The sequence below is a fragment of the Grus americana genome, chromosome 4, assembly GCF_028858705.1.
Source record: "Grus americana isolate bGruAme1 chromosome 4, bGruAme1.mat, whole genome shotgun sequence".
NCBI lineage: Eukaryota > Metazoa > Chordata > Aves > Gruiformes > Gruidae > Grus > Grus americana.
In genome coordinates this window covers 52,780,960-52,806,195 of record NC_072855.1, presented here as the reverse complement: position 1 = coordinate 52,806,195, position 25,236 = coordinate 52,780,960, and the positions used below count along the sequence as shown (strand labels likewise).

The window sequence follows — 25,236 nt, the reverse complement described above, 5'->3', positions numbered from 1 at the left end:
TGTCTCTGAACTGTTTATAGGCTGAGAACGAGAAATCCAATGCTGTTCTAAGGTACTGAATGGAAAGCAATCAACTGCCGAGGTTGACTGGTGGAGGAGATAGCAGAGGGGCTATTTTACCTTCCCCAAAGGAACAAGTCCCCAGGGCTCTACTGCCCACCTCCTCCACGCTGGCGTGGACCAGGGCACGTGGTTTGTTTTCCACTGGCATTCAAGAACTCAGTTTTGAAATCTTCTTGGCATCTTCCACAACCAGGTCCTTCAGATCTTAATGGGAAAAGAACAAAAAGGCCTTGCTTTCACTAAAAGAAAATAAAACCCAAACAGAATACGTGTTCTTTAATTCCAGTTCAAAGTAAAATCCCTCTGAAGACAGGCCTTTGTAATTTTTGTGTAAGTCAGTTAAAAAATAGTAGGGGAGCTGGGATTTTAGCCTAATTCACTACTATTAGCTGGTAATTAGATACCATAGCTAACTGATGCAAACCAGTGCAAACTTGACATCCGTTTTAAGACAAACTTGATTTTATTAGGCTGTTGCCTTCATCTGTATTCGTTTGAGTTAAGAATGTATCTCTTTCCTGAAGAGAAAGTTATCGAGAGAGCAAAAATAGCTGGAAGCCTTTAATTTAAATATTTAAGCTAATATTTGTGGAAAATTGTTTGTGATCTTCATGCAATCATTTCATATCACCAGCCAGCCACAATTTATGGAAAAGCAATGTTGAGGCAAAACCAGGTGCATGCAATCACAGCGTAAAGGATTACTGGGTGTTAAAGCTGTTTGCTCTTTTAAACTATCTCTAGATATCTACCTGTCTGTCTATCTTTTGTTAAGGTTACAGATACTCTATATAGAAAATAAGCGATAGGCAAAGTGTGCCGTTATGCAATCATCTCTGTCCCATTAGGATGCAAAGAGTACATTTTTCTCAGCAAGAACTTTCATATTTGAAGCCGTTCTTCTTGTGCATAGCCTATTTATTCATTTTTTAAACACAAATTCCATAGCTTAAGTACTCTGATATATTTGAGTGGAATAACTTTCTGACTGTGAGGGATCCATCTCTGCAAGAAGGTAAATAAATTTCAGTTCTGACATAGCACTGATTTTATTTTTACCTTTGTAAAAGGTTATTTCACCAAGTAAAGTGATCAGCCTTCTGCTTCAGAGACAGGTTGTTTATAGCACCTGCGATGAGCTATTAAATAAATCGAACAGGTCATTCTGGACTATCGGTAAGTAAAAAGGTCATCATTCTTGACTTTGGTCACTGAAGTTTTACCATCAGAGAGCAATCTAATGACAAAGAACTGTGTAATGAAAAAGCAATCTGTTTACCTTTTATTAAGTCTGTTTACAGTCATACCACTTTGGTGTATGGTCTGGGCCACTTTCATTAAGCAAAAAATATGATGCTGTTTTAAGGATTTTTGGATGAAGCTTTATATGAAATATAAGACAGATGGGGACTATGAGAACTGAAAATGCTTTCTTCCTTTTTGCCAAATACTGTAGAGATAATCCAGCCCCTCCTGAAATTATTGCAAAATTCCAATTATTTTTTTTGCTATCAGGATTTTCCTTCCACCCTCATTTTGCATTCAAAAGTATGTATGCTTCTGTCATTCACATATGTCCTGACTGAGCAATATTCATAAAGTATTTCTTCAGGTCCCTCTCCTACTCCTAATACCTAGAAAAAGGAACCGTGAGTCAGAAAGCATGGACTGTTTCAGACTGGCACTGATTTATTTTAAGACTGAGCAAGCCATTCTCTACGTCTAGGTTGAGGATCTGAATGGGGATGCACCGTGGTTTTCTAAGTTACATGCCGTATAATTTGATTCTATAGCAGCATGCGTTGCATGGGCGCGCAGAGGAATCCCCCTACCCCAGAGCTGTTTTGCTGCTGGCTCCCCAAAGCCTCTTCTAAGTCATCAAGAAACACCATCCCTGCCCTCTGTGTCCCCACCGCGCAGCAGGGAGGCAGGCTGGGGGGTGCGTGCCATCGGGGGCATCTGTGCCTGTCTAAGCAGCGAGCGAGCCGGCAGCACTGAACGTCAGGTTTGGGAGGGTGCTCTGAGTACTGATTTAAGAAATTGAACTTGTAAAGGGTTGCATCTTACCTGCATGAAAATGGGCTATATTTCCATACTTATTTACAGTGGCTGCGATACACCTGCAATCTATATGCCTGTATTACAGTAATGTCTTTTTCCAGACCAGTAGGTCATAAAGTTCCGTCTCCTTGAGAAATGTGTTCTATGGCGTATGTGATAACTAATTAATGAAATACCTTTTGGGCAAATGAAAGCACAAAAGCACAGAAATTGTTTGAACTTCTACTTACAGAGAAAATAAACAAATTATCCGTGCGGTTTCCTAGAGTTTGTAAGCGTAGTTTAGTCTTGCAACTGAAGAGCTTCTGTCTAGTGTTGTGCCAGAGGGTCAAACACATGCCAGTATAATACTTCCCCAAAAATTGCTCTATCAAAGTCCTGAGGAATATTTTCACACATGCGGGGTATTAATATCAAATGCTGAACATTTATGGCAGCCAAAATATATAAAAATAATTTCTTGGCAGAACAATGACCAGTGAGGTGTAGATATTAACTCTGTGACCTAGACTGACTCCAGGCTGGATAATTACATTTGATTAATTGATAATAATCTTCTGTTTTCACATGTTTACAGTGATCATTTATTGTCTTGCGCAGTCATATGTGGTAGCAGAACCTTACAAGACATTTTTGTTTCCCTCTAGAAGGAAATGAGTCTGACTGGCAAATCTGCTCCGATTAAAATCATTGGGAAATTTGCCAATTACTTCATCATGTGCAATATGGAACCCATGAGTTATTATTGCAGTTACTAATAATCTACCATATCATACAATTACATTACATTTGCATACATTAAAAAAGATAACATTTCTGCCTCTGAAGACCAGATAATCTACCTCACAGTTTGTATAGCCAGCTAAGTTAAGTGCTTGGGCCCCGTGTGAACGAAGTGTGTCTTTGCTTGATTGTGTTTCTAGGATACAGCTTGTAATAAAAGACCACGCATATAAGGCACAATTCCCTCTTCGTGCTTCCTTTTGCTCCAGGAGGGGTAGTAATTTTATTTCGATATATACCATCAGCCGGTGCCTCTCCCCGTGCTCGTTGGGCTGCACACAGTAGCAGTAGGCAGACTGAGCAAGGCTCCCTCTGCCTCTCTCTGCCCATTAATCCCTCGTTAACGTGCAAATACAGAAATAAGTAAAGTTCTGGTTCCTTCCTACTCTTTCTCAGAGCCCAAGCTGTCTTAGTCCCAGAGATACATTTATTTTATTGAAATTAATAACTGTATATGCTGTGCTATGAAATATGCAAAAACCGTTATTTATGGAGAACCTATTTAATTCATGGACTGAGACATAATCGCAGACTGATGATGCCGATCGCCCTGAGCCTTCTTGTAAGCTATCCTCTGTCCTCAGCTGGACAAAAAACTATTAGGGGCAAAAGGATATCTTAGACCAGTTTACTTAGTCTCCTAATGGCTACTGCATTTTGGACCTCTCTAGGAAAATTCCACCGATGTAATGTCTTTTTCTGGTGCCAGGTTTAGGTAAGTGTATTAAATCTGACTGATCTGTGTGTATAAATAGCCCCAACCTTGAGCAACCTCTGTGACATCTTTTATAACCCAGCAGATCCAGATCTTTATACTCAGGACCCAGAGAGGACAGCAAATATTTTTGCGTTTGTTTTTTCCTGAGATTTTTTTACTTCCTCGTACTCAAGCTGTAAAACAACTTACATTACTTCCCTCTTGGGAATGCTGCAGTTACTCACTGAGATCAGAAAAGAAACACTTGTGCAGAAAGAGCCCAGCGACCTGGGGATGTATTTTTAAGGATCTCTGGTTTTTTCAGTGAACAATCTTAAGATACAATTACCATTTATTTTGGAGAATTGCTTTAAATTACTTTGATTTTCTGCATTTTCATTTTAAAGCTCCTCTCTTCACAATCTTCTTGTTGCCAGAAATAGGGCGGTGATAATTAGACCAATATCGTCACATATCTGTCTTCATAGCCAAGATCCAGATGGGCTGCAAGAGGCTACGGAAACAATTCTCACTTTGTTGAATGCAAATCAAGTTTGGACAGTGCAAGCAAATGCTTTTCCCTGTCGTATTCTAGCTATTCATCACAGGGAGACTATGCGCTAGAAATACTATATAGATGCTCTTTATGGATTTATATGCATTAGAAGGGACCTGCCAAGCATTCTAGCTGCCCACATTTCTGTTATCTCTCTTCAGATGTGTTTATTATTGCATTGCTTTAAAACAGGAAGATCGTGACTTCTTGTGGATTGTGCCACCATCTATGTGATTTTATTGATTCTGGAAATGTGCAGCTTGCTCAAGTGTTCTAAGAAAACATTTATGCTGCATATCTTCACCTGTGGTATAGCTTAGCCATATGAGGAACTAGACTGAAAAAATCAATGTATTTCTAATAAAGAAGGTAAGGTAGAGGAGATACTGTCTGTGAGAGGGTGACATTTTGTTACTTAGCACTGTGGCAAAGCAGAATTGGCCAATAACCAATAACCAATTGGTAGGTTATATGCTGCATAAATTATTGCTAGTCTCTTGATTAGTCTTGTCCTAAATATTTTTAGGCAAAATATAGGGACTCATTTTATAAAGTGACTTCTAATTTTGCACTCAGAGGTTGTGCGCTCACCTATAATCAAACAATTTGATAAACAGTTGCCGGAACTACAGGCACAGCATGTCACATTGTCTGGAAATATTGATACATAGGTTATTTGGCTTTTTTCCTTTGTTTTTCTTTTTTCTTTTTTTTTTTTTTTAATGACTCCAGCTACTGTTCTTTGATGTAGAAGCAGAAGCAGCTTCAACAGGGATAAGACGAAGATCTCTGTTTGAAGTCGTCATACCAGGGCTGTCCTGCACTTGGTGCACGTGAGGTGTGTAAGCGATGCACTCCGGGATGAAAGCAGACAGACTGTAGCAGCTCGTCCGTGCAATCTGACGTACAGCGGTATGTCAGCTGGTAACAAGGCAGTTGCTATCTGAGGTATCTCAGCAAATTGCATTTTTTGTAATCTAGCCTAGAAAGGGATTTTTCTATCAGGGGTTAGGTTGAAGTGCGTTAGCAGAAGGAATAGGATTGCAAGTTGGTGCAACAAGGGAAATGTGTTCCTTTGCGCTTGCTGCGGAGTCTGAGGCTGGGTGCATTACAGCTGGTGAGATGTTTCTCGTAAATCGATGTGGCCATTTGTGCAGTGAGGTGCAGTGGGTGATGCTGGGAAGGAGTGGATGAATCAGCTTCAAGTTCTGGCCATGGATCCTTACATCCCAGATGATCTCATGGCATCATCAGCTGGTTTGATACATTTTGACCTCCAGGAAGAACAGTTTACCTTAGAGACAAAGACGCAATGATTTTTTTTGCTTGTAAGCAGAAAGAATTGGCATCTCTTTGGTATGTAAAGATGGTGTGCATCTCTTTGGTCATGGCACAACTGTTGATATTACTCAGAGATCAATGGCCAAATTATTTTGAATAACCTGAAACCTATCCGTACTTGACAGCTGTCCCAATAGACATTATCTTGGAGTAGCTTTTTTGCATTAAAAAGCATCTCAGGAAGTCAGAGATGAAAAGTTCTGCTGGTGCGTTCAGTGGGAGCTATTTATCCTATGGTTTTGTGTCTTCAACAGACTATAAGAAAATGGCATTTGTCTCCTGAATGTAAAGACTATTTCATAATCATTATTAACCAGTACTGTCATTATGAACCTGCTTGCTTTAGCCTTCGGGTAACAAGGTTCACTGCTCCATCAAGCTCTGTCATAATCAACCTTATTATAAAAACATAATATTGTAACCTTCAAAGGCTCCCTGGGCTAGTGCTATAAAAACTGGGAATGAACTGAAGTAATCTTTAGGCTAGCAGCAGTTGCACTGGGAAAATATAACCATTTTTATGCATGTAATGTACATGCTCCCTCCCCACCCTCTTCATGCTCTTCTCAACAGGACAAAAGCTGTCCCTCAGACCCCTTTTGGAGCCAAATTAGCTCATCAAAGCAGAACAAGTTTATAACACAGGCTTCACTGCATATCAAATGCCCATGCGTCGCTTTGATTTCCGTTCTTTGGAGCGCAGTTGCCATATTTTGAGTATTTCATTTCAAGGAGGAAAGCTATTAAGTGTTTCCCCCAAAGCAGCTGATTATTCAATGGCTAAAGATGTCAAGGATAATGAAATAAAAAGGGAGCTAGGCTGTGATAGTCTCTAGCAGGAAAATGCATCTCATTAGAAGGCATTCCCACCAGAAAAGTCTACGGTATTACATGCATGAATTCCTTTCTGCTGTTGTTAACCAAGTTTTGGATGCAAACAGCATGCAGCCCCAATGACAGCGCACAAGTGTGTACAAACAGTAATTAATCGTTGGCTCCCTGAATGGAGCCTCTGTGAGGCTGGAGGCGAATCAAAGGGCTGGCCTGGTTTCCAGCGCTTGAGGAGCGCGCCGTGCTGTACAATTGGGAGCATTCACGTTATGAATATCACCTTGTAAGCCGTGTGGCAGGAGGCTGAGCGTAGCTGGCCTCCACAGGCTCAGGTCCGTGCTCAGCAGAACGACTTGCCCTTTGGTGTTTGGTGATGGGGACAAACTGTGCGTGCTGTGATCCAAGGATCATTCAGTTTCCTGGCAGTTCTGGAAGGAAAAAGAGAATCAATCCCACTACACAGAGTATTTGTATGTGGAATTTATATATTCATGACTGTTTGCAAGAGTGCATTTTTGAAATGGGAATGGTGTGTTCTGCACACGTTAGAAGTTTATTGATACCTCGGCATCGGCGACAAAAACCAAATACACTGACAAGAGGTATAAGCACTCTCTCCCACCCCTGCCCGGTGTCTTGGCTGGAATTAAGAGCGTTTTGACCAGGCGGTGCGTTTTGAGGTGGAGAAAGGGGTTTTATCAGTATGAAACACAGTGGTTGTCATTAGAGGATCAACACATTACCAACAACCCTTGCAGTGGTGTCTGAGACACCGCAGTATTTCCTTGCACTTAGAAGCAGCAAAACAGTTTCCCAACAGAGAGTGCTGTGTGGGAAATGTGGGCAAATATTGGTCTGCTCGGAAGGATGGCGAGTGGGTCGCTGTCATCGTTGGTACGACTGTGGGTTTGGGGGGTTGCACTGAGATGTGTTATGGAGGGCAGGGCCAGGGAGACTGTCAGGCACTGAGGTGTATTGCACCGTATTATAAAATCACCTAAAAAATATCGCAGTACCTGCACTATATATGACAGTAATAGTCCCCAAACTGCAGCTTGCAATAACCGTACAGCAACACATGCGCCCATCATTACAGAGTATCGGGACATTTTCTACAATGGTAAAATCCATTTTCCTGGGCAGTTCAGTGTCAGAGTGAACAGGGCTTCTCCCTGTGCTGTATCTGTCTAGCAAAAGGAGATGAAATACAAGAGGGCTAAGGGAGTCATATAAATTGAATGACTCTGTGGTTTTATGATATTCATATGAAAATAAAACTGGGCTGGATCGTCACTTGATGTAAATCGTCCTAAGGACATGGTAGAATTTATATCACCTGAGGTGCTGTTCCTCTTATTTGTCTAACATACACGCGGTATGTGATAAAAGTCAAAATCACAGTGCATTTTTCTGTCACCCACTTCTCTTATTATGCAGATAAAGTGTTGCTTTTTTCCCTTCACATCCTTATGACAGTCCATGTTGCTGAGTAGATATTGGTAGAGAGCTCTAAGGTCTCACAACAACTTTGCAAGCAGACTTCTGTTCCTACACGTCTGTCTTTCTATCTGTAAGCATAACATTGACCAGCATTACTTGCACCCTGACAGGTCTGATTGTCCGAGAGGTAAGCATTGAGATTTCCCGCCAGCAAGTCGAGGAACTCTTCGGGCCCGAAGATTACTGGTGCCAGTGCGTTGCCTGGAGCTCTGCAGGCACCACCAAGAGCCGGAAAGCCTACGTCCGCATCGCATGTGAGTGTCTTTGCTCTGCGTGTTGAGTCGGTGGTGTTTGGGTGAGGAAAAATGCACTCTCTGCTATTTGGGAGAGAGATTTCGTTTCCATTGTATTTTCTGCAGTTATTGACACATAGTAAAATTAAGGCCTTCAGAAGCATTTGCAAGGATTTCAGTTTATCCTGTTCTTAAGAGCAAAATCTCATTCTTCTCCTTTGTGTGTGGGGAAGGCATCAAACCCAATATTTCTTGAGTACAGCAATTATATCTCAAGAAAAGTGTCTGAAGCTAATAGGTAGGAATATTACCAAAGAAAGCTAAGAAATGAGGTGACAGCTGTTTCTTTCACAGGAGTGGTTGAGGCTGGAAGGGACCTCTGGAGGTCATTTGGTCCAACCCTGCTGCTCAAGCAGGGCCACCTAGACCCAGGTGCCCAGGACCATGTCCAAATGACTTTTGAATATCTCCAAGGAGGGAGACCCCACCACCTCTCTGGGCAGCCTGTGCCAGTGCTTGGTCACCCTCACAGTGAAAAAATGTTTCCCTGATGTTCAGATGGACTCTCCTGTGTTTCAGTTTGTGCCCGCTGCCTCTGGTCCCATCATCAGACACCACTGAAAAGAGCCTGGCTCTGTCCTCTTTGCACCCTCCCTTCAGGTATTTGTAGACATGGATGAGATCCCCCTGAGCCTTCTCTTCTCCAGGCTGAACCGTCCCAGCTCTCTCAGCCTGTCCTCATAGGAGAGGTGCTCCAGGCTGCTAATCATCTTCATGGCCCTTTGCTAGACTTTATTATGTCCATGTCTCTCTTGTACTGAGGATTCCAGAACTGGACCCAGTACTCCAGGGTGTGGCCTCACCAGTACTGAGCGGAGGGGAAGGATCATCTTCCTCAACCTGCTGGCAATACTTTTGGTCTAATGCAGCCCAGGATAACATTCACCTTTGTCTCAAGGGCACATTGCTGACTCATGGTCAACTTGGTGTCACCAGGACACCTGTGTCCTTTCCTGCAAAGCTGAAAATATATATATCTCAGCAATCGTATAATAAAGCTGCTGTTCCTTAACAAAGAAAGAAATGTTTAGCATATCATGTAATCACATCGTTAATACGAGACTGAAAGTGGTCATCTCAACCCTAATATTTCATCACTGTTATTCATGGCTACTAACCTCAGTATTTGTTTTGAACCATTCCCAGCTTAGACCCCAAGAACACAGGGCAACCAATTCTCTGAAAACAGATCTTCATTTGACTGTACAAATATTTAATGTTCATTAATTTTCAAAGAGGTGCTTTTCTTTGTAATAGAGTAGTCACACTGGGGACTCTCACGTCTCTCTCACTTGATGAAATCCTGTTTTGTATAATGGGAACAAAATATATCATCCGGAATCTCTTCCGCTGTTTTCACCTCAGCAAAACCACATTTTGTGAGAAAAGGTCATCAGAAGCTGGGTTTGCACCATACTTATATTTCCTGCACTGTGCCTAGCAATTTATAAGGAAAGAAGAGAATTCCTCCAGCCAAATGAAGCTTTTGACAGACATGTTAGAGGAAGGCCTCTCTGTCATTTAAAGCTCTCCATTTAGAGCTTGATTCTCCTTTTGTTCTTGTGAAAGTATGTGGTTAAATCCTTGAAGAGGAGTTACCTTCTGTGTAAACATCCAGATACAAATCTCAGAGGTTCAATTTAAATACCCATTTTTGAATGCTTTTAGTCCAAGTAACTGACTGGAAATAGAGGAGCTGTGCTTTTGAGTATAGGACTAACCTCAGAGAAGAATTTCCCCAGGGTTAAGGGGAGTTAAAATTATTGTAGAGTCTTCCTGCAAAATTAGAAATGCCATTACATATGTGCATAGTGCTTTCCCATGGCAGGAAACTTTTCAAGACTTTGAGGATTTTCTTTTTCTATACTGAAACAAAAGAGAGCGATTTCATTTTTTTTTCTTCTAAGCAGTCAGCACTTCAGAGAGGCTTAGCAATGTTTGAACAGGTTTTTTAGATTATGACTCCTATGTTAACTCATTAAGTAGGTTTTCATGTCCTGCCAGTTAGCCCTTGACAGATGACCATTAAATTAACAGAGTTTAGAAGTGCGAGTGTATTTCACTTGACGGTTAAGTAACTTTTGTGTACTGCCATACCTATGCACTTAATTTCTATATAACACATAATCATTGTTTGCATATGCAAGTTATTTTATACCAATTGACATTTCTTTTGAGGTGTCCAAATTTCTATTGAAGGTACTCATAATGTAGAGTTTGCTTCTTTTTCTTGCCATATTTTGGAGAGTGAGGAACAATCAATTCAGTGATTTTTCGGGAGTCTTGGTGGGTTTTTTTAGAACAGTCTCGTTAAATAAATTCCAGGGAGTTTTGTGTGCCTGTAACTCAAATGTGGCTTTGTACTTTACTGATGTTTTTTTAACCTCTTGTTCCTGAGTTTGAGGTTCTTGGACAGCTGTGACTCAGGCAAATCACTTAGACTCCTTGGGATTAAGAGTTGAAGTATTAGGCCTTCAAACTGCAGATTTGCAACCAGCAGTAAAAGCACGTTCTCATAGAATCACGGAGTCATAGAATGGTTTGGGTTGGATGAGCCCTTACAGATCATCTAGTTCCCTGCCATGGGCAGGGACACCCTCCACTAGACCAGGTTGCTGAAAGCCTCATCCAACCTGGCCTTGAACACTGTTCTCTGCAAAATTGTCCATGTACAATTTCACAGATTTCTATAAATTTCTCAGGTAACTCAGAACTAGTTTTAGGAACTCAGACATATGGTGTGGGGTATATGCCTTAATTTGTGATGTCATTTGGTCTACAAGATCACTGTTTTTAACTGTGGACTCAGCTATACTGATGCTCGTCTGTTTTCACAGCCTGGACTTCAGAGGACTGAATCTGTACTGGCAATATAAACGTTGTTTCCTAATAAACTTTAAACACAGCTGGAAAGTCTTCCGACATGGTTAAACAATGTGCCCTGAGACTGGGATGCAAGGTAGAGTCCATGCAGTATTTATTAATCCAGAAAATCAAAGATGTCCAAAATTTAAGAGGAACAGAAGAGTCCATCTCTCTAGCTCTGTCTGCAGCTACAGTTGCATGTTTGTCACTAGTGCAGTCTTCACTTTTAATTGGTACAAAAAGTGAGCACTGACACCTTTGGGAAAGGTGAGGGGTAAATGGAACTTATAAGGTGTTCTGCTTAAGTTATATTATTATCTTAATACCCAAACCTGGTGATTTCATCTCAACAGGTACAACTGTAGTGTAACTAGCCATACCTAGCACATTAGGAAAAGCTTCTCTCATTCTCCCTCTTCCTCTCCTCCTTCTCCTCTATCTCCTTCTCCTCCTACTTTTCTCCTTCTCCTCTTTCTCTCTTTTCTCCCTTATGCCCACTGGTCTTATTCTGGAATTATTGTGTCCTCTCAAGGGCTGGAGCTGCACTCCATTAAAACAAACAAACAAAAAAAAATAGCATGCAACATCTCTGTTCACTGAGCGTGTAATAGAATTAACCGAAAAGTAATTTGAAAGTGTGAAAAATGTGCATCCTGGAAAAGCAGCTTGTGTTTGTTTAATGCAGGGTCAGGCATGTGTCAGAAAGTACATAACAACCTAGTCAATGAAAGTTCTCTGTGAAAATCAATTGTAACATCGCTCCGGCCAAGAGCTTCAGTTATTCAGGAAGGGAGTAATCTATAAATATGGAGTGAAGAAGATGCTGCTGGTTTTCAAAGCCTGCCCATGCTAGCAATATAAACAGGAAAAGAGTCTGAGTCTGAAGCCAACATCCTGGCTTCGCTAAGTGTTCAGGGCACTTAACGGCGTCTTGCCGTTGCACTCCTGGACCACGATTATGCTAGGAAATCGCTCCCTTCTGTGCAGGCTGTTTCTGAAAAGGAGCTTTTTTCCTGTTTCATGGAATTCATCTTCCTGAGGTGTTGGTCTCCCCATGAGAACAGAGCTGAGTATTTCATCCTCTTAAACTAGCAGATTTGTTGGGATTAATTTTCACTTTGTCATTCTAGATATCTCAGTAACCAACAAAGTAGGGACACCTGATGTATGTCTTGGTGGAGCTGGAAAGAGATAATAAATTTTTTGAGATATTGGCCTATGAATGTTAAAACGCATTTCCTATTTATTCACACATTTCTTACTTATTCTAGGCACATCCTATCAGGAGCGCTAGGAGCCACTAACATGTCTCGATACAGTTTTTCTGCTCAATTAAACAAATGTTACTTTTGTGGAGGGAGGGAGGGAGGGAGGGAAGAAGGAAGGAAGGAAGGAAGGAAAGAAAGAAGGGAGGGGGTTGGGTAGCTTTACCTTTGGCTGAAAAAACCCAAGCCCAAGATAAAGTTTTGGTGTGAATTTTATGTAACAAGACTGATGTCATTGAACAGATAAAACCTAACAGGGCAAAATTCCTCTTAAAAGGATGAATGAGGTCTGAGCTGGTGTAACCGAGAGTAGAGTTAAACCCACGGGAAAATACATCTGATAAAGGCTAAACAATAGCTGCAGGATTTGACCTAATTTTTAGATCAGATAATAAAGGGGTGGCTAAGACAAATTGCGTTGAGCCCATGTGCATAGAGCAACCTCACTTTTCATTTCCTCCAGTTTGGTGTTGCTGTAGCCTCACTGACTTCATAATGTTAACCCGTGCTGTCCTTGGGAAAATATAGTGAGAATATAAGCTCGAAATCTCCTGCCAGGTTTTGGAATTGTTGAAAACCTGTAACAAAATAGCAGCTTTCTCTGTAATTCCTGTTACCCGATCTTTTTTGCTGTAATGAATGTGGATAATCTCTTCTTTTCCTTTATTCATTATCTTAAAATCAGAATTTTTTTTAAAAATCATCATTTTAAAAAGCCCTGATGTAGTAAGAAACTGCGTTTGTTAATCTTTTGCATAATTTGATACTAGTTTCCTGTGCACTTATCTAAAAGCCTTTTTTCCCCCAGACATTTTTTCAAAGGAATGTAGCTAATATATGCACGTCAGATACTGTATACTGGTAAGATAAATGCAGTACAGAAAAGTAGACTAGTTCACTTGATGGTTTATCTCCACTTACAAGGGGTATGCAATCATAGAAAGAAACAGATATGGAAAAAAACCCCTAATATCACAGATTCTTTACAGACTCTCGGTTATCTCACCTTTTAGTACTGGGGCCCACGCTCCGCGTTACATTGCTGCAGTGCCTTTCTTCCCTCTCTTGACACACGTAATCCAAGCAGCGCCGTGAGGACATGTTCCTGTAGCCACCAAAGCGTTAGATCACTTCGCAATAGATGCAAAGTTGGGTGGATGTCAAGATAAGGAGAGAGAGCTGGGAAGGAACTTGAATATTTTAACAGGAAGGTACGGCCAGGATATGCAGTATTAAAAAATAACCCAAAAATGTGTTTTGTGCACTTTGATAAGAGAGTTACAGATAGGACCTTAATTCCTTCCTTGTGTACCTTTTAAGTTGCTACTAATCGGTGTCTGCTGCTCGTAGTTAATAAAGGGATAACTGAGGCACGTGGTCTCGAGCTGAGATTACTGAAGAGAGAACGGCAGATCGCAGAAAGGGCAGCAGAGAAGTTAACTGAGCATTTAACATATTTGATACTACCACTCTGCTTTTGCTCCTGACAGGCGTGTTTCTGTACCACTTCCCAGGTTAACAGGCATGACTGACTCCCAAACAGTTGCAACAGTAATAAATACAAATCACATTGCTTTGTAATAAAGAGCTAAGACTTTCTAAATTAAGATGGACTTGACTTCACTGTAGTGTTGCTTAAAAAACAAAAGGAAACCCCTTTACTGAATTTATATGAATTTAATCCCTCAGTAGGAGCCTTGAGAATATCCTAGCTACACCGTCATGCCTAAGAAATAATCATCTTTCAGTCGTCTGCTTAGTGCCTGATGGTGAAACATAGATGCAGTCAGGAAGTTAAGAAAATTTTGTGTATATTTCGGTAGTGACCATACAGCTGTGTGAGTCAGGTTAGTGTATCAGAAGAGCAACAACAACAAAATACAATGTTTTTACAAATTATTTTCTGTTTTAGTTTTTCCATGTGTGGTAAATTCAATTCTACATATGAATTGCAATGTTCACCTGATGTTTCTAATGTCTATCTTTAGTATATCTGTCATCTAAAAAGGCACCTGTTGAGGTTAGGTCGTTTGAACTTTACATTTAGATTTATTTGAAAAACAAGAACTTTGGATTCCATCTTCAATCACCAAATAAAATTATGAATAGAATTAAGTTTATAGGTTAGTTTTGTAGGTTAAGCTGACAAAGAAAACCAAGAAATATCGAGCTATCAGATGAAAATATAAGAGGAGGAGAATAGTGCGATCGATATACACCTGGGAACCCATCTGCTCCGTGAATTCTTGATAAAGTTTGCTTGCTTTGCTTTTTTTTGCAGTTGTATCAATACCAAATGTGTTGAGTGGATTGTTCTTCATTAGAAGCATAGCCTGCGTGGAAGCTGTGTTGCAAAAGAGCGTTTTGTCTTACCAGCACCTGGCTGAACTAGCTTAGAGATGAAGAGAGGAGGGGAAAAATGTTTTTTCTGCAGGCAGTGAGTCTCCGAGGAGTTGTCAAGGTGCAGCGTTATCCCCAGCTGGCTGAAAATGCCATCGGCAGAATGAGAGGCTGGCGGGTGCGCACCTCCCGTTTGCTCAGGCTATAAATACGTAGGGAATAAGAGGAGAGGAAGTCCTGGGCTCAGGCGAAGCGTCTTGCAGATTGTAGCCTGGCAAGCAAAAGGTGTTCCTCACCTCATCCTGCACCTCAGGTTAGCGGATGTAGCAGCCTGCATCCCCAAAACGTGTTGCACACTTCCAAGAAGTCTGCTTCCGTCCCCATCAGCTGCTCGGCTGTGAAAGCTGATGCTGCTTCTCGGCTGTGTGGGGTGGCAGCCCGAGGCCTCGCTCCCTGGGCTGCCCGAGGGCTATGGACAAGCTCAGCCCAAGCTGCGGGCTGTGAGGCATCTTGGGAAAGGGGAAAGCTCCTCCGTCCCTGAGGTTCCTCTCCAGGCACAGAAGGCAGCTGAGGCAGCCTCGTGGTGCCGCGGCATTTGTCTTTAAGGCTGGGCAGATGTGAAACAGCCCCTCCAGGGAAGGGAAGAGTGGCATGGAGTTGTGTATTGAGCGTAGAGACGGAGTTCCGAGGTGCTGACTTACTTCCTCTGTCCTCAGCTCCAGCCAATGCTGCTTGGGCCAGCTGAGAGCACGGCCCTGTCCAGCCGCGATCTCATCCCCTGAGCAGCTGCGCACGGAAGGAGGGCAGGAGGCTTTGATCGACACCCAGCAGCGAGCGGCTGATCCAGCTGGGGACTCCGCAGGGCGAGGCGCCACGCTTACAAAAGCAATTGATAGAGGTTTCAGAGGGTATCCCCCGCGTTACAGACTGATGACGCTCCTGTGACTGTCTCAGTGGAAATCTGGTTTGATTAACAACAAAGAGCTGGAACTACACAAAGATAAAAATGAAAAGGAAAAAAAAAAAAAGTGGGTTTTTGTACCTAACCTTTCCATTACTTACCCACCAGTGTGACTGATCCCCACACAAAGGTCATAGACTCAGCTGTGAACAGAAAAGAGAGGCCAAAGGATATCTGATAGCACATGGTTTCTTACATTTAGAACTGCAATTCAGTCTCTAATGCCTTTTTTTGCAGAAAAAGGTGTCTCTCGACTCCACCTGCGTTGTGGAAAGTGATGGAAGAGGAGCAGGCCAGTTTTACAATATTAGTCATGTTTCTCTAACTCAGCGTCAATCATCTAAGTTTGGGAATAAATGCAGCGAGATGTGTTTTCGCAAGCATGTGGACCCTCTCTCATTTTGTAGAACATCAGTGGCATTTTCCCACTCTTTTTCCACAATTATTTTTCTGTTTGGGTTTTTCTTATTAGGCTAGGTAAAATTAAAACAGCATTGAACTTTGCCTCTTGAGAGCACTTTCAACAGTAGGAGACAGACTTGGAGAGCTTGGCTACCTATTGATCTTCTAATAATGGTTAAAGTATTATCAAGCCATATTTCCTTTTGTTCCTAATGTTTTGATTTGATTGCATTTTTTGCTTATTATATATTTGGTTTTATATGGATGCCTGTATATATACTTACGCATATAAAGCAAGCTATCTTCTGTATGGAAATATGTACTTCTTGTGAAGGTCTTTCCACATTCTTAAAGCCCTATTTCTCTGAAAGTGGACGCCAAACATACTTCTCTCAATGGACATAGTTAATATGAAAGTTGGATGGAAAATAATGTGGTTTTTATTTTTGTGCTCTTAAAGCTTGCTCATTTTTTGAATTGTTTGTTGTAGAAGGAAAGTTGATGTTTAAAGGAGCACAGAGTAGAGTCTTTAAGGTCTACCAAGGGCAGAAATCCATCTTTCCCTGACAGTAATGCTGCATTGTTCTGTTCGTTTCTGGTTTACATCTAATTCCTGGCTGACAAGTGTCCGTTTTTCATGCTCATTCATTAGTCACCCTTGCATTAGCACTGCCTTGAAGGCGTCTGGCCTGCCTCTTATCACATTTCTCAGAAATGATAAAAGATATCCTTACAGTTTTACCCACCCACCCATCACAGCAAGACCCAGAACAGCAAAGAGATAAAATACATTTGATTAAAAAAAGAATAGGGTCATTCTTTGCTCGTTCTTAGAAGTTGACAGGTAGAAAAGGAAGTAGGGCAATGTCGTGAGTTCCTGTAGCAACTATTAACTTTAGCAGGCAAAAAAGCAACTTTTGAGTCATTTGTAAGCTAAAAATGCATTAAATGTAAAAGGAAGTAATTTAGCAGTGCATCAAAATTAAGATCTAATGCCCCTCTCCCCAAAAAGCATAGCGATTCAGGAATAAAGCTAACAATATGGTGCTCACTGAGATTTTGATTTCCCATTATACTATTTAAGTTTTATGCTTGTGGAAATTCTCTCATTTCAATGCAGCTCTGAATGCAGCCATCTGTCCTTACCAGAGAGGGTTCTGCAGGAGTATTTCAGGAGTCTTGGAGGAAAGTCTCATCTTAAGTATGCTGTAAATGTGCTGCAATATATGCCACAAGAGCCCTCTCTGAATTTACTAAGACTAAACATTAATAACAAAAATAGTCGGGCTCGAGGAGGCAGACCAGAATTCTAATTCTTCTCCTTGGTTTCTTTTTATGAAGACAGCCTTGAAGGGAAGTTAGAGGCAGGGGGAAAAATGCCTGATGGGGGTGCAGGCTGTCCCCTCAGCCTGGCAGTGACATCCCTACCTGGGTGAAATACGTGAGAGAGCTGGTGAAAAAAACTCGAGATGGACCCTTCAGCATCACTTTCCACCGGGGCTCACTCCGCTCCAGAACAGATGAGCTGTGGCAGCAATATTACCTGTATAAGAAGGGAGGGTATTGCTAACACAGACAGTCAGGGATTATTCTACATTACTGAAATAATAACGGGAAAAAAGTGCAACTGCCCTTCTCTTGTGTCTCCCTATTGAAGGTGAGGGTAGAGAAGGCTCTCACTCAGCGTCACATTAACAGGGCTGCTGCTGACCTAAGGCTTTAATAATTCACACTACCTCTTCACAGACAAAGAGGTCCTGACCCAAAATGGATCAAATGTTTTATTGTTTTCCTTTTCCAGATATATTTTCTGAATTTTCTTTTTTTTAATGGGATGTATTTTACTCGTCTTTTACCATTCTCAGGGCGATTGTACCCTTTCTGTCCTTCCTTGTGAGCAATTGTAACTTATATGACACTTTGAAAAAGTGAAAAATGTTACTGAAAATACTCTGCTTGGAACAGATTCTAAGTCTCTGAGTACATTAGCAAGCTCACCCACTCCCGGTCGACACTGTGAAGTTGCCATGATGACTGTAATTGTTAAATGGCAAAGGAAGCTGAAGATTGAAGAATTAGAAGGATGGCTTTGTTATCCACAGAAATCATACTGCAAGGACCATAGAAAAATAGCCGTCATTTCAAAACCCAGTGCTGTCCCAGCAGGGTGTTTCGTGATAGAGCAAGTGATGAAGTTGTTTGTCCAGGCCCTCCACTTCTTCATCACTTAAAAAAACCACTTTAACTTGTTTGTCTGTTGCAACCAGGGAGCCTTATTCGTGGTTAGGTAAAACCTGCCCTGCACAGCTGCCATCTGTAGCTATTTGCAGGTGGCATGGCTGCAGCGGGAGGTGGTGGGTAGTTCTGGTGGGATAAAGCTGTGAACGTGTGGGAGGGAGCCAACAGAATAGAGTATAAGAGCTCCCAATCTTGTAAATACACAATTATGTACTTCCCCCCCCCCCCCCAAATAAGTATCATTTACTCAATAGTATCTAATGGCTCCTTTGAGAACATTACTGTCTGTTATGTCAAGGCCCCTACTTAGTGTATTTTTAGTTTGTGGATCATTGACCCGCTTGAATCCAATGGCGCCGTTAAAGTGTCTGCACACAGCGAAGCCCAGCGAGCGGGGGGCGGCCAGGGGAGCCGGGGTCCCGCAGGGTTTGTCTCACCTGCAGCAGCCCCACTGCCATGGTTCCCAGGGAAAAGGGGCTGTTCGTACCCAGCAATTCCAGCTGTTGATAATGAAGAGGTTAAAGTGGAATTTTTTACTGTTATTACACATTTCTAGACTAATGCTGTTTACTTTGGTACTCACTAAAATTTGGGAGTTGTTTTAAAGGTAGGTGCTTTATGAGAGAGGTGATTATTGTGCACGTGAGGCTATGGAGAACTTCAGAGCTCTATTCATGTTTCAGGAAGGTAGGCAGGACATTAAATCAAAATGTCAAGGAAAAAACTCAGATTATTATTTATCTAATCTGCCTCTACTGTCTTCATCCCTCCATATCTGAACACCTGAAAGCTATTATTAATATACTATTTATTTCTGTGCTTCTATTACCAGCACGCTAACTTTCTTATTTATCCTCAGCCATGATATTAGAGCACGATACATCTATCTTAATTGTCTGCACCGTGCACGTATGTGTACCTGTTAGAGGCACTAAGGTGTACCCAATGTGGAGGTAATTCTTTTCCTTTAGAAATACCTGTGGAATTAACATTAATATGATCATATGGGTACCGCTAGCAATATAACCTGGGTTATTTGCTAATCTAAAGCAAACTGCATTAACCTGGCCTTATGTGTGCCCAGGATACGTATCAAGCCCACAGGATGTGTGAGGCGCCTGGGCCAAGGGAAAGGTGTTGTGTCCCGAGAAACCCACCAGCTCCTGAAAGAGCTGCTCGTCTCTGTGTTTAACACACACAGAAGTACAGCAAACCCAAACTCAGCATTTTGTCCTTGGACTGACTCCCACCCACAGGGCACCTGGAGGGTTTTGGGTTTACTCAAATTCAAATTGAGCCGTACAACCCAAATGTCCCCTGGTTAGCCTGTCAGCGAGGGTGGGATGAAGCTGGTGGGCTGGCGATGCTGGAGCTGGCAAGGCGGTGGGAGCTACGTATAGGCCTTGGAGACTGACCTAATCTGGCCGGTTGTGTTGCTGTGGTCGCTCTCACGTGAACGAGCCTCCCTGGCCTGGAATAACTCCAGTGTGACAAGGATGCTGACAGGCACGGTCTGGTGAAGCTTGACATGTCATCCTAAGAAATGATCCCTTCCAGATGTTTGCTGCTCCTCTTTGCCATAAGTTACCTGGTGTTGTAGGTTAGAGCCCCCTTCATCAACAACCGAGGTTAAAATGGTGGATTTTGTAGTGAGGTAGCTGTGACATTGGCATGTGCTTCCTTTCGATGGAGGGTAACCCCCAAAGAAGCAGACAGCTGGAGGCAGTAATTTCTTATGTTGCCACAGTAAAATCTGCCAAAGCTTATTTTTTTGTGCCCTAAACGGTGCCCATAAATCCCATCCCATCAGAGGGGCTGTCGGCACCCCTGCCTGTGTGCCGGAGGGAGCAGGAATGCCAGTGGTGGGGAGGGAGTGGGGTTTGGGGTCGCTCCTCTCGTGCCTGCGGTGCAGGGGAAGAACAGGCATGCCTCAGTTTCACTACGTAAATACATGGGTTTAAGGATGTTAGAAGTTTACCATGTTAGCAGCTTAAGTTAAAATCAGCATCCCCAGCTATGACAGAGGTTTTCCATGGTACAATTAGATTGACATTTAATTCCAGGTAGCTGGACAACCACATTTTCCTGATATAGGCTAAGAGACGGAGTTCTTGTGCTATTTGAAGGTGAGTTTCAGAGGAGCTGATTTTGATGGCAGGCACTCCATCTCCCTTTCCATCTGTGCATTTGCCTGCCCCAGGTTTTGCCTTTTGGTAGTGCTGATGCAGTTCTTTCTGGGGTCAGCTGTAAATCAGATCTTGGACGTAATCTAGATGAAAAATAATTCTTTGGATGGTTTATTTGTAAACTGGTTCAATTCAATGATCTGTTTTCCAGCACAGCAGCGGGTTATGGCTTCAAACTATGAAATATTTGCCTTTTAAATTGTTCCCATATGACTTGTTTCCAATATGACACAAGTATTTGTGCAACCTCACCGTTAGCTGGCATGGGGAACTGGTCTGACTTCAGAATAAAAACTAAAATAAAAATAACTTCTTTGCAAGATTTTTTTTAAAAGTCAAGACAGCTCTCTGATATGGCCTCAAGCACGGCCCCGTGTCCATTTGCAGCAGGAACTGGCAGCAGGGAGAAATACTCCCAGTTGCAGCTGGGTCTGAATGCTCGATTCTCCGACACCCCGTCCTCCCTGGCACAGTGGAGAGGCTGCCAGTCAGTGGCAGAAATATGGAGCCAGTGGTAAGGAGGGAACTACTCAAGTCTGTTTTACCGCCAACGCAAAGATATTACAGAGGCATACAAAACAGCCAGAGTGCACAGCTCACCAGTATGATGAACTGGTCCGATGTTTGGAGGCACATTTCAGTGCCCTCTCTGTCTGCCACGTTTCTGTGGTGCTGTGTCACGATCCAAGCACAGTTCAGCTCCACATTACTACTACTACTACTACTACTATTATTATTATTATCTACTTAGTGCTAGAGGGTTAATGATAAAGTGAAGACAAATTAGCTAAACCTGTAAAGTTAATGCTTATAAACTAAAATTACATTAAATTGCAGCATGGACACTTTAATCCATGAGTTTAAGGCAACTCACCTTAGGTGCTTTTGTTTTACAGGTTTGCTTTTTCTTAACTTTCTTTAGTACTTCACTGGCATAGTTTACTAAACATAAATTATCTGAAGAAGGGACTTTTGCTTTTTGTTCTGTGCCTGGACATGACCTTCCACAGTGAGGCCCTGGATCCTCACTGGATTCACATGCTCTATCATAATATAAATAATAAATCCACTGTGAAGCCTTTGATCACTTAACGTTGGAATGAATTGAAAACGTGTCCCAGGCTTTCTTAAGTGCTTCACTTTCCAGGGAGCAGAAATGCTATTTTCTCTGTTTAGAAAGACTTCCCGCATTTATGCAGTATGGCAGTCGAATGTAATTTAAATGACCAGCTATTAATACTACTAATTCTTTTTCTTCTCCTTCTCCCTCCCCAGATCTCCGGAAAACTTTTGAGCAGGAGCCCTTGGGGAAAGAAGTGTCCCTGGAGCAAGAGGTCCTGCTCCAGTGCCGTCCCCCCGAAGGCATCCCCGTAGCCGAGGTGAGCAGCACCAGCGGTGTCCTGGCACTTGAACATCCTGATGAAGGCCAGATCGGTGCCTAATGGTGCAGTGAGTTAGGGCACGGCATGATGAATGGGTGGTAATGCAGAGCTGACTGACTGCTGCTGGTAGACAAGATTGATCGGGAACTGATTAATGGGATTGGATTATGGTGCCTTGCTGGGCAGAGCTGCAGGCAGTTTGGTTTCAGTTTTTTCTTCCCTTTCAAAAATCACAGTTATGTCTGGCATCCAAAGCACATGTAACTGGTGGAGCATATTAACACCAACCTACTATCTGTCCTTTTCCTTTTAGAGAAAAAAACACATCACTTATTCTGAGAGGCACCTTTTAAGCATACTATAAAGATGCTTTAATTTTGAGTTTGCCAGATTTTATTTCCCTCATGTTTGTGTATGTGCTCGTGTGTGTACCAGCCGGCCAGCTTGCCGCAATAGGATGTACCGTGGTCCAGTACAGGCTCCCAGGTGAAGCAGCATGATACAGGGGCAAGTAGGGGATGTGTCTGCCTAACAATCCATCTTCAGGGGCTTATCTGGTTTTCCTGCTGGCATTTAAGTAAACCCGGCGTGAGCAGCCTGCCCTCCACCTGGCAGGGTGAACCTTCCCTTCAGCAAAATCTGTGCCCAGCGACAGCAGCGGGTGTCCCTGTGGACGGGAGCTTCCCTAAGTGCAGTGGTGGCTCCAGCTTCAAACTCATTGCTCACAGGAGGGGGGTCTCTGAGTCACAGGGGGGCCTCTGAAATCCTAAATCCGCTGCAACTGTTAAGAGAAAAATTGATTGTTAATGACAGTAATTCACCAATCTGAATTCTCCTCGGTTTTTCTCTGCCACGCACAGAAGAAACTGTTGCCAGTTTGCATTAGGATAAGTTAGACTGTCATGGCTAAGTAGCAAAGTGGTTGTCACTCAGCGCTGATGACTGATTTCTCAGGAGATGAAGCTTAAAGTGTTACCTCCCCACCTAACCCAAGTTCAGATTTAATTGGAATTGCAGAAACGTGTCCACATCAGAAGGAATAATTAGCATGGAAGATTTTTCCCATTTTCTTTTTTCCATAGGCTGTTTTCTTTCCCCATTATGATCCCCAAAACTGTAAAGAACATTTAGATCTGCCGAGCCAGCTTGCTGACAACTGTAATATTAATCAGTTGGCTTTCCTCAGGAACTTAGGAGCAATTTTTTATTTTCCTTTCTGATGCTTCTTTGCATCAAATCAGCTTGCCTTTTTGCCATGACAAGAGCGTTTGCAACAGGATATGTTGCTCTGGAGGTGCAGGGTAGTACTGGGGAACTTCATTACCTTTGCTAGAAGGAGATTGATGATGACAGGTAGTTTGTTTGAATGCAGTGTTACAAGCACCTCTGAAATTTCAGCAGCCAGCCCAGTTATTCCCTCGGAAAGGTCTGTAATGCCTGGTCGGGCGGCTGGGACCCAAACAGCATGATTTAACGTGATGCGTGGAAGTGATCTCTGAAAAGATCCTCTGTAAGCTGCTCTCATAATAATTGCACTTTTTCCTGCCTTCTAGTATCCTGGCTCACTCTGTCAATAGCCGAGATTCATGACTGTACATTAACTGGCTCCGAATCTTATTTGTACCGTGGTCGGGGCAGACACCAATTAACACTTGGCAGGCTCAGAAATCGTATACTCCCCGTCTGACATTCAAAAGAACCGTTCTCAATGTTGGTTTTTTTTTCCCTCTTCTGACTTTTGAAGTCAGAAGGAGATCAAACACCCAGATTGGACAGCCGCCTAATACAGCCTCTTTGTAGATTCTTTCCAACACTATTAAAAGAACAAAGACCTGAACACTAATGAATATGAATACCTTAATGTGACACTTTATTACAGCCACTTGCTGAAGCTGGTAAGATAAATTTAAAAAAATGGAAAGATGAAAGGTAACTTGGTGGGTTGAAGGATTACATGATTATTTTAACTTAGAGATGAATGAGTTCTTTGTTTAAGACTTCGTTTATTTGTTCGGAGAAGTTTCTGATATGATGGTACAGGTAACTAAGTAAGAAAGGACTTGAGAGAAGGCAGGCAGCAGGCTGAGGCTATTTTCCATCTTGTTGAAAGACTGCTTTGATTCCAAGTAGAGAAGGGTAATGCATGTGTTGCAGCTGTGAGCAGCATTTCCAAATGCTTTGGTGAGCATGTACCTCGGACTCTTCCCACCCTGGGCACTGTGGCGTTTTTGGGGTTTTTTTTCCACTTACTGGCTTCTGAGGTAGCCACTGGATTTAATACCAAAACTGAGGAAGAAAAGCTTGAGCTGTGAAACTGCGCAAAATACAGATTTACTATAATGTAGTGTGGGAGTCCAGGGTCCCAGCATCTTCCCCTTGGTTTTTCTGTTCGATTTTATTATCCCCCTTCATTTTGGTTTTTTTCCAGGTATTTCAAAGTGATGGGAACAGCCACGCTCGGGGATACACTCAGTCCTCTTTTCACTAGCTGGGGAATTTAGTCTTATAATTCCCAGCATATTTAATTGCAATTAACGGTGTCAAGCTCTTATGGATCAATGCTAGAGCAGATTTTACTATTACTGAAAAGCTGAACTACATAGCAGCATACAGCTGCTCCAGAGGGCAAGAAGGACAAAGACAGAGATGGGCAGGGAAAGCTTTTAAGGCAGCACTTACCAGTCCCTCGGATCCACTAGGGCATGATGAGCATTAGAGTAGGCTCAGATCACAGCCACTAGGAAAAAAAAGCCCAAGATCCAAATAGAAGAAGGTCTGTTAAAATACACCAGCCTCATGGCCTGAGGTCAAATCAAAATACGTCTTGCTTGTTCACTTGGGGCAAAGTAAGGAGCCAAGGGTTTGCTTGGCCTCTGGGAAAACCAGATCAGCTTCTCTGCAGCCATATACCCCTGCCCACCAGCCCCGACCAGCGTCGGTGCCAGCTGCACCACGGCGTGCCTCCCCACTCCCAGTTTTATAGCCAATATCAAGCGGAACCTACCTACAGGTTCTGAAATACCCAGGTAAATCTTTTGTCTTTTCCAATGCGTGGCCCGGGCACGCAGCAGAAGGAGCAGCTCGGCACTGGTACATTGAAGTTTCCACACATAGCTGAGGGGAGCAGGGGCAAACTCACATATCCTTGCTGTGAAGAAAAAAAAAAAAAAGGAATGGACATAAAGCCAAACAGCACCCTGCCGTAGCTCTGTGCTTCCCTACCTTCTGCTTTTCCTCAGTGGGGAGAAATAGGATAAGGCGGTGAGGTAGGCACTCTCATCCGCCAGACTTGGTGGGAACTGCCGGTGCTCAGCGGAGATCAGACAGTTGCAGCTCCCTGGTGTCAACAGAAACATCCATTTCGATTCCACTCTCTTCTGTGTGTGCATTTTTTCAAACCTAACCTGAGAAGGCAGGAAGGTTCCCGTTCTGCAACGCTCGAACAGTAATGGCAGAGTTATTAGCAATTAAC

General features: G+C 42.6%; 1 protein-coding gene across 3 annotated transcripts in view; it reads left to right on the top strand.

The window, feature by feature from the left end:
* Positions 1–25,236, top strand: part of UNC5C (unc-5 netrin receptor C) — a 262,479-nt gene that overhangs the window by 176,507 nt on the left and 60,736 nt on the right. For 2 of the 3 annotated variants that reach the window (XM_054824508.1, XM_054824507.1), the window contains exons 3-4: positions 7,943–8,086; positions 21,658–21,761. In XM_054824508.1, the coding sequence (XP_054680483.1) occupies positions 7,943–8,086; positions 21,658–21,761 (248 nt within the window). The remainder of the gene's footprint in view (positions 1–7,942; positions 8,087–21,657; positions 21,762–25,236) is intronic. The other variant, XM_054824509.1, reaches the window with a different exon arrangement.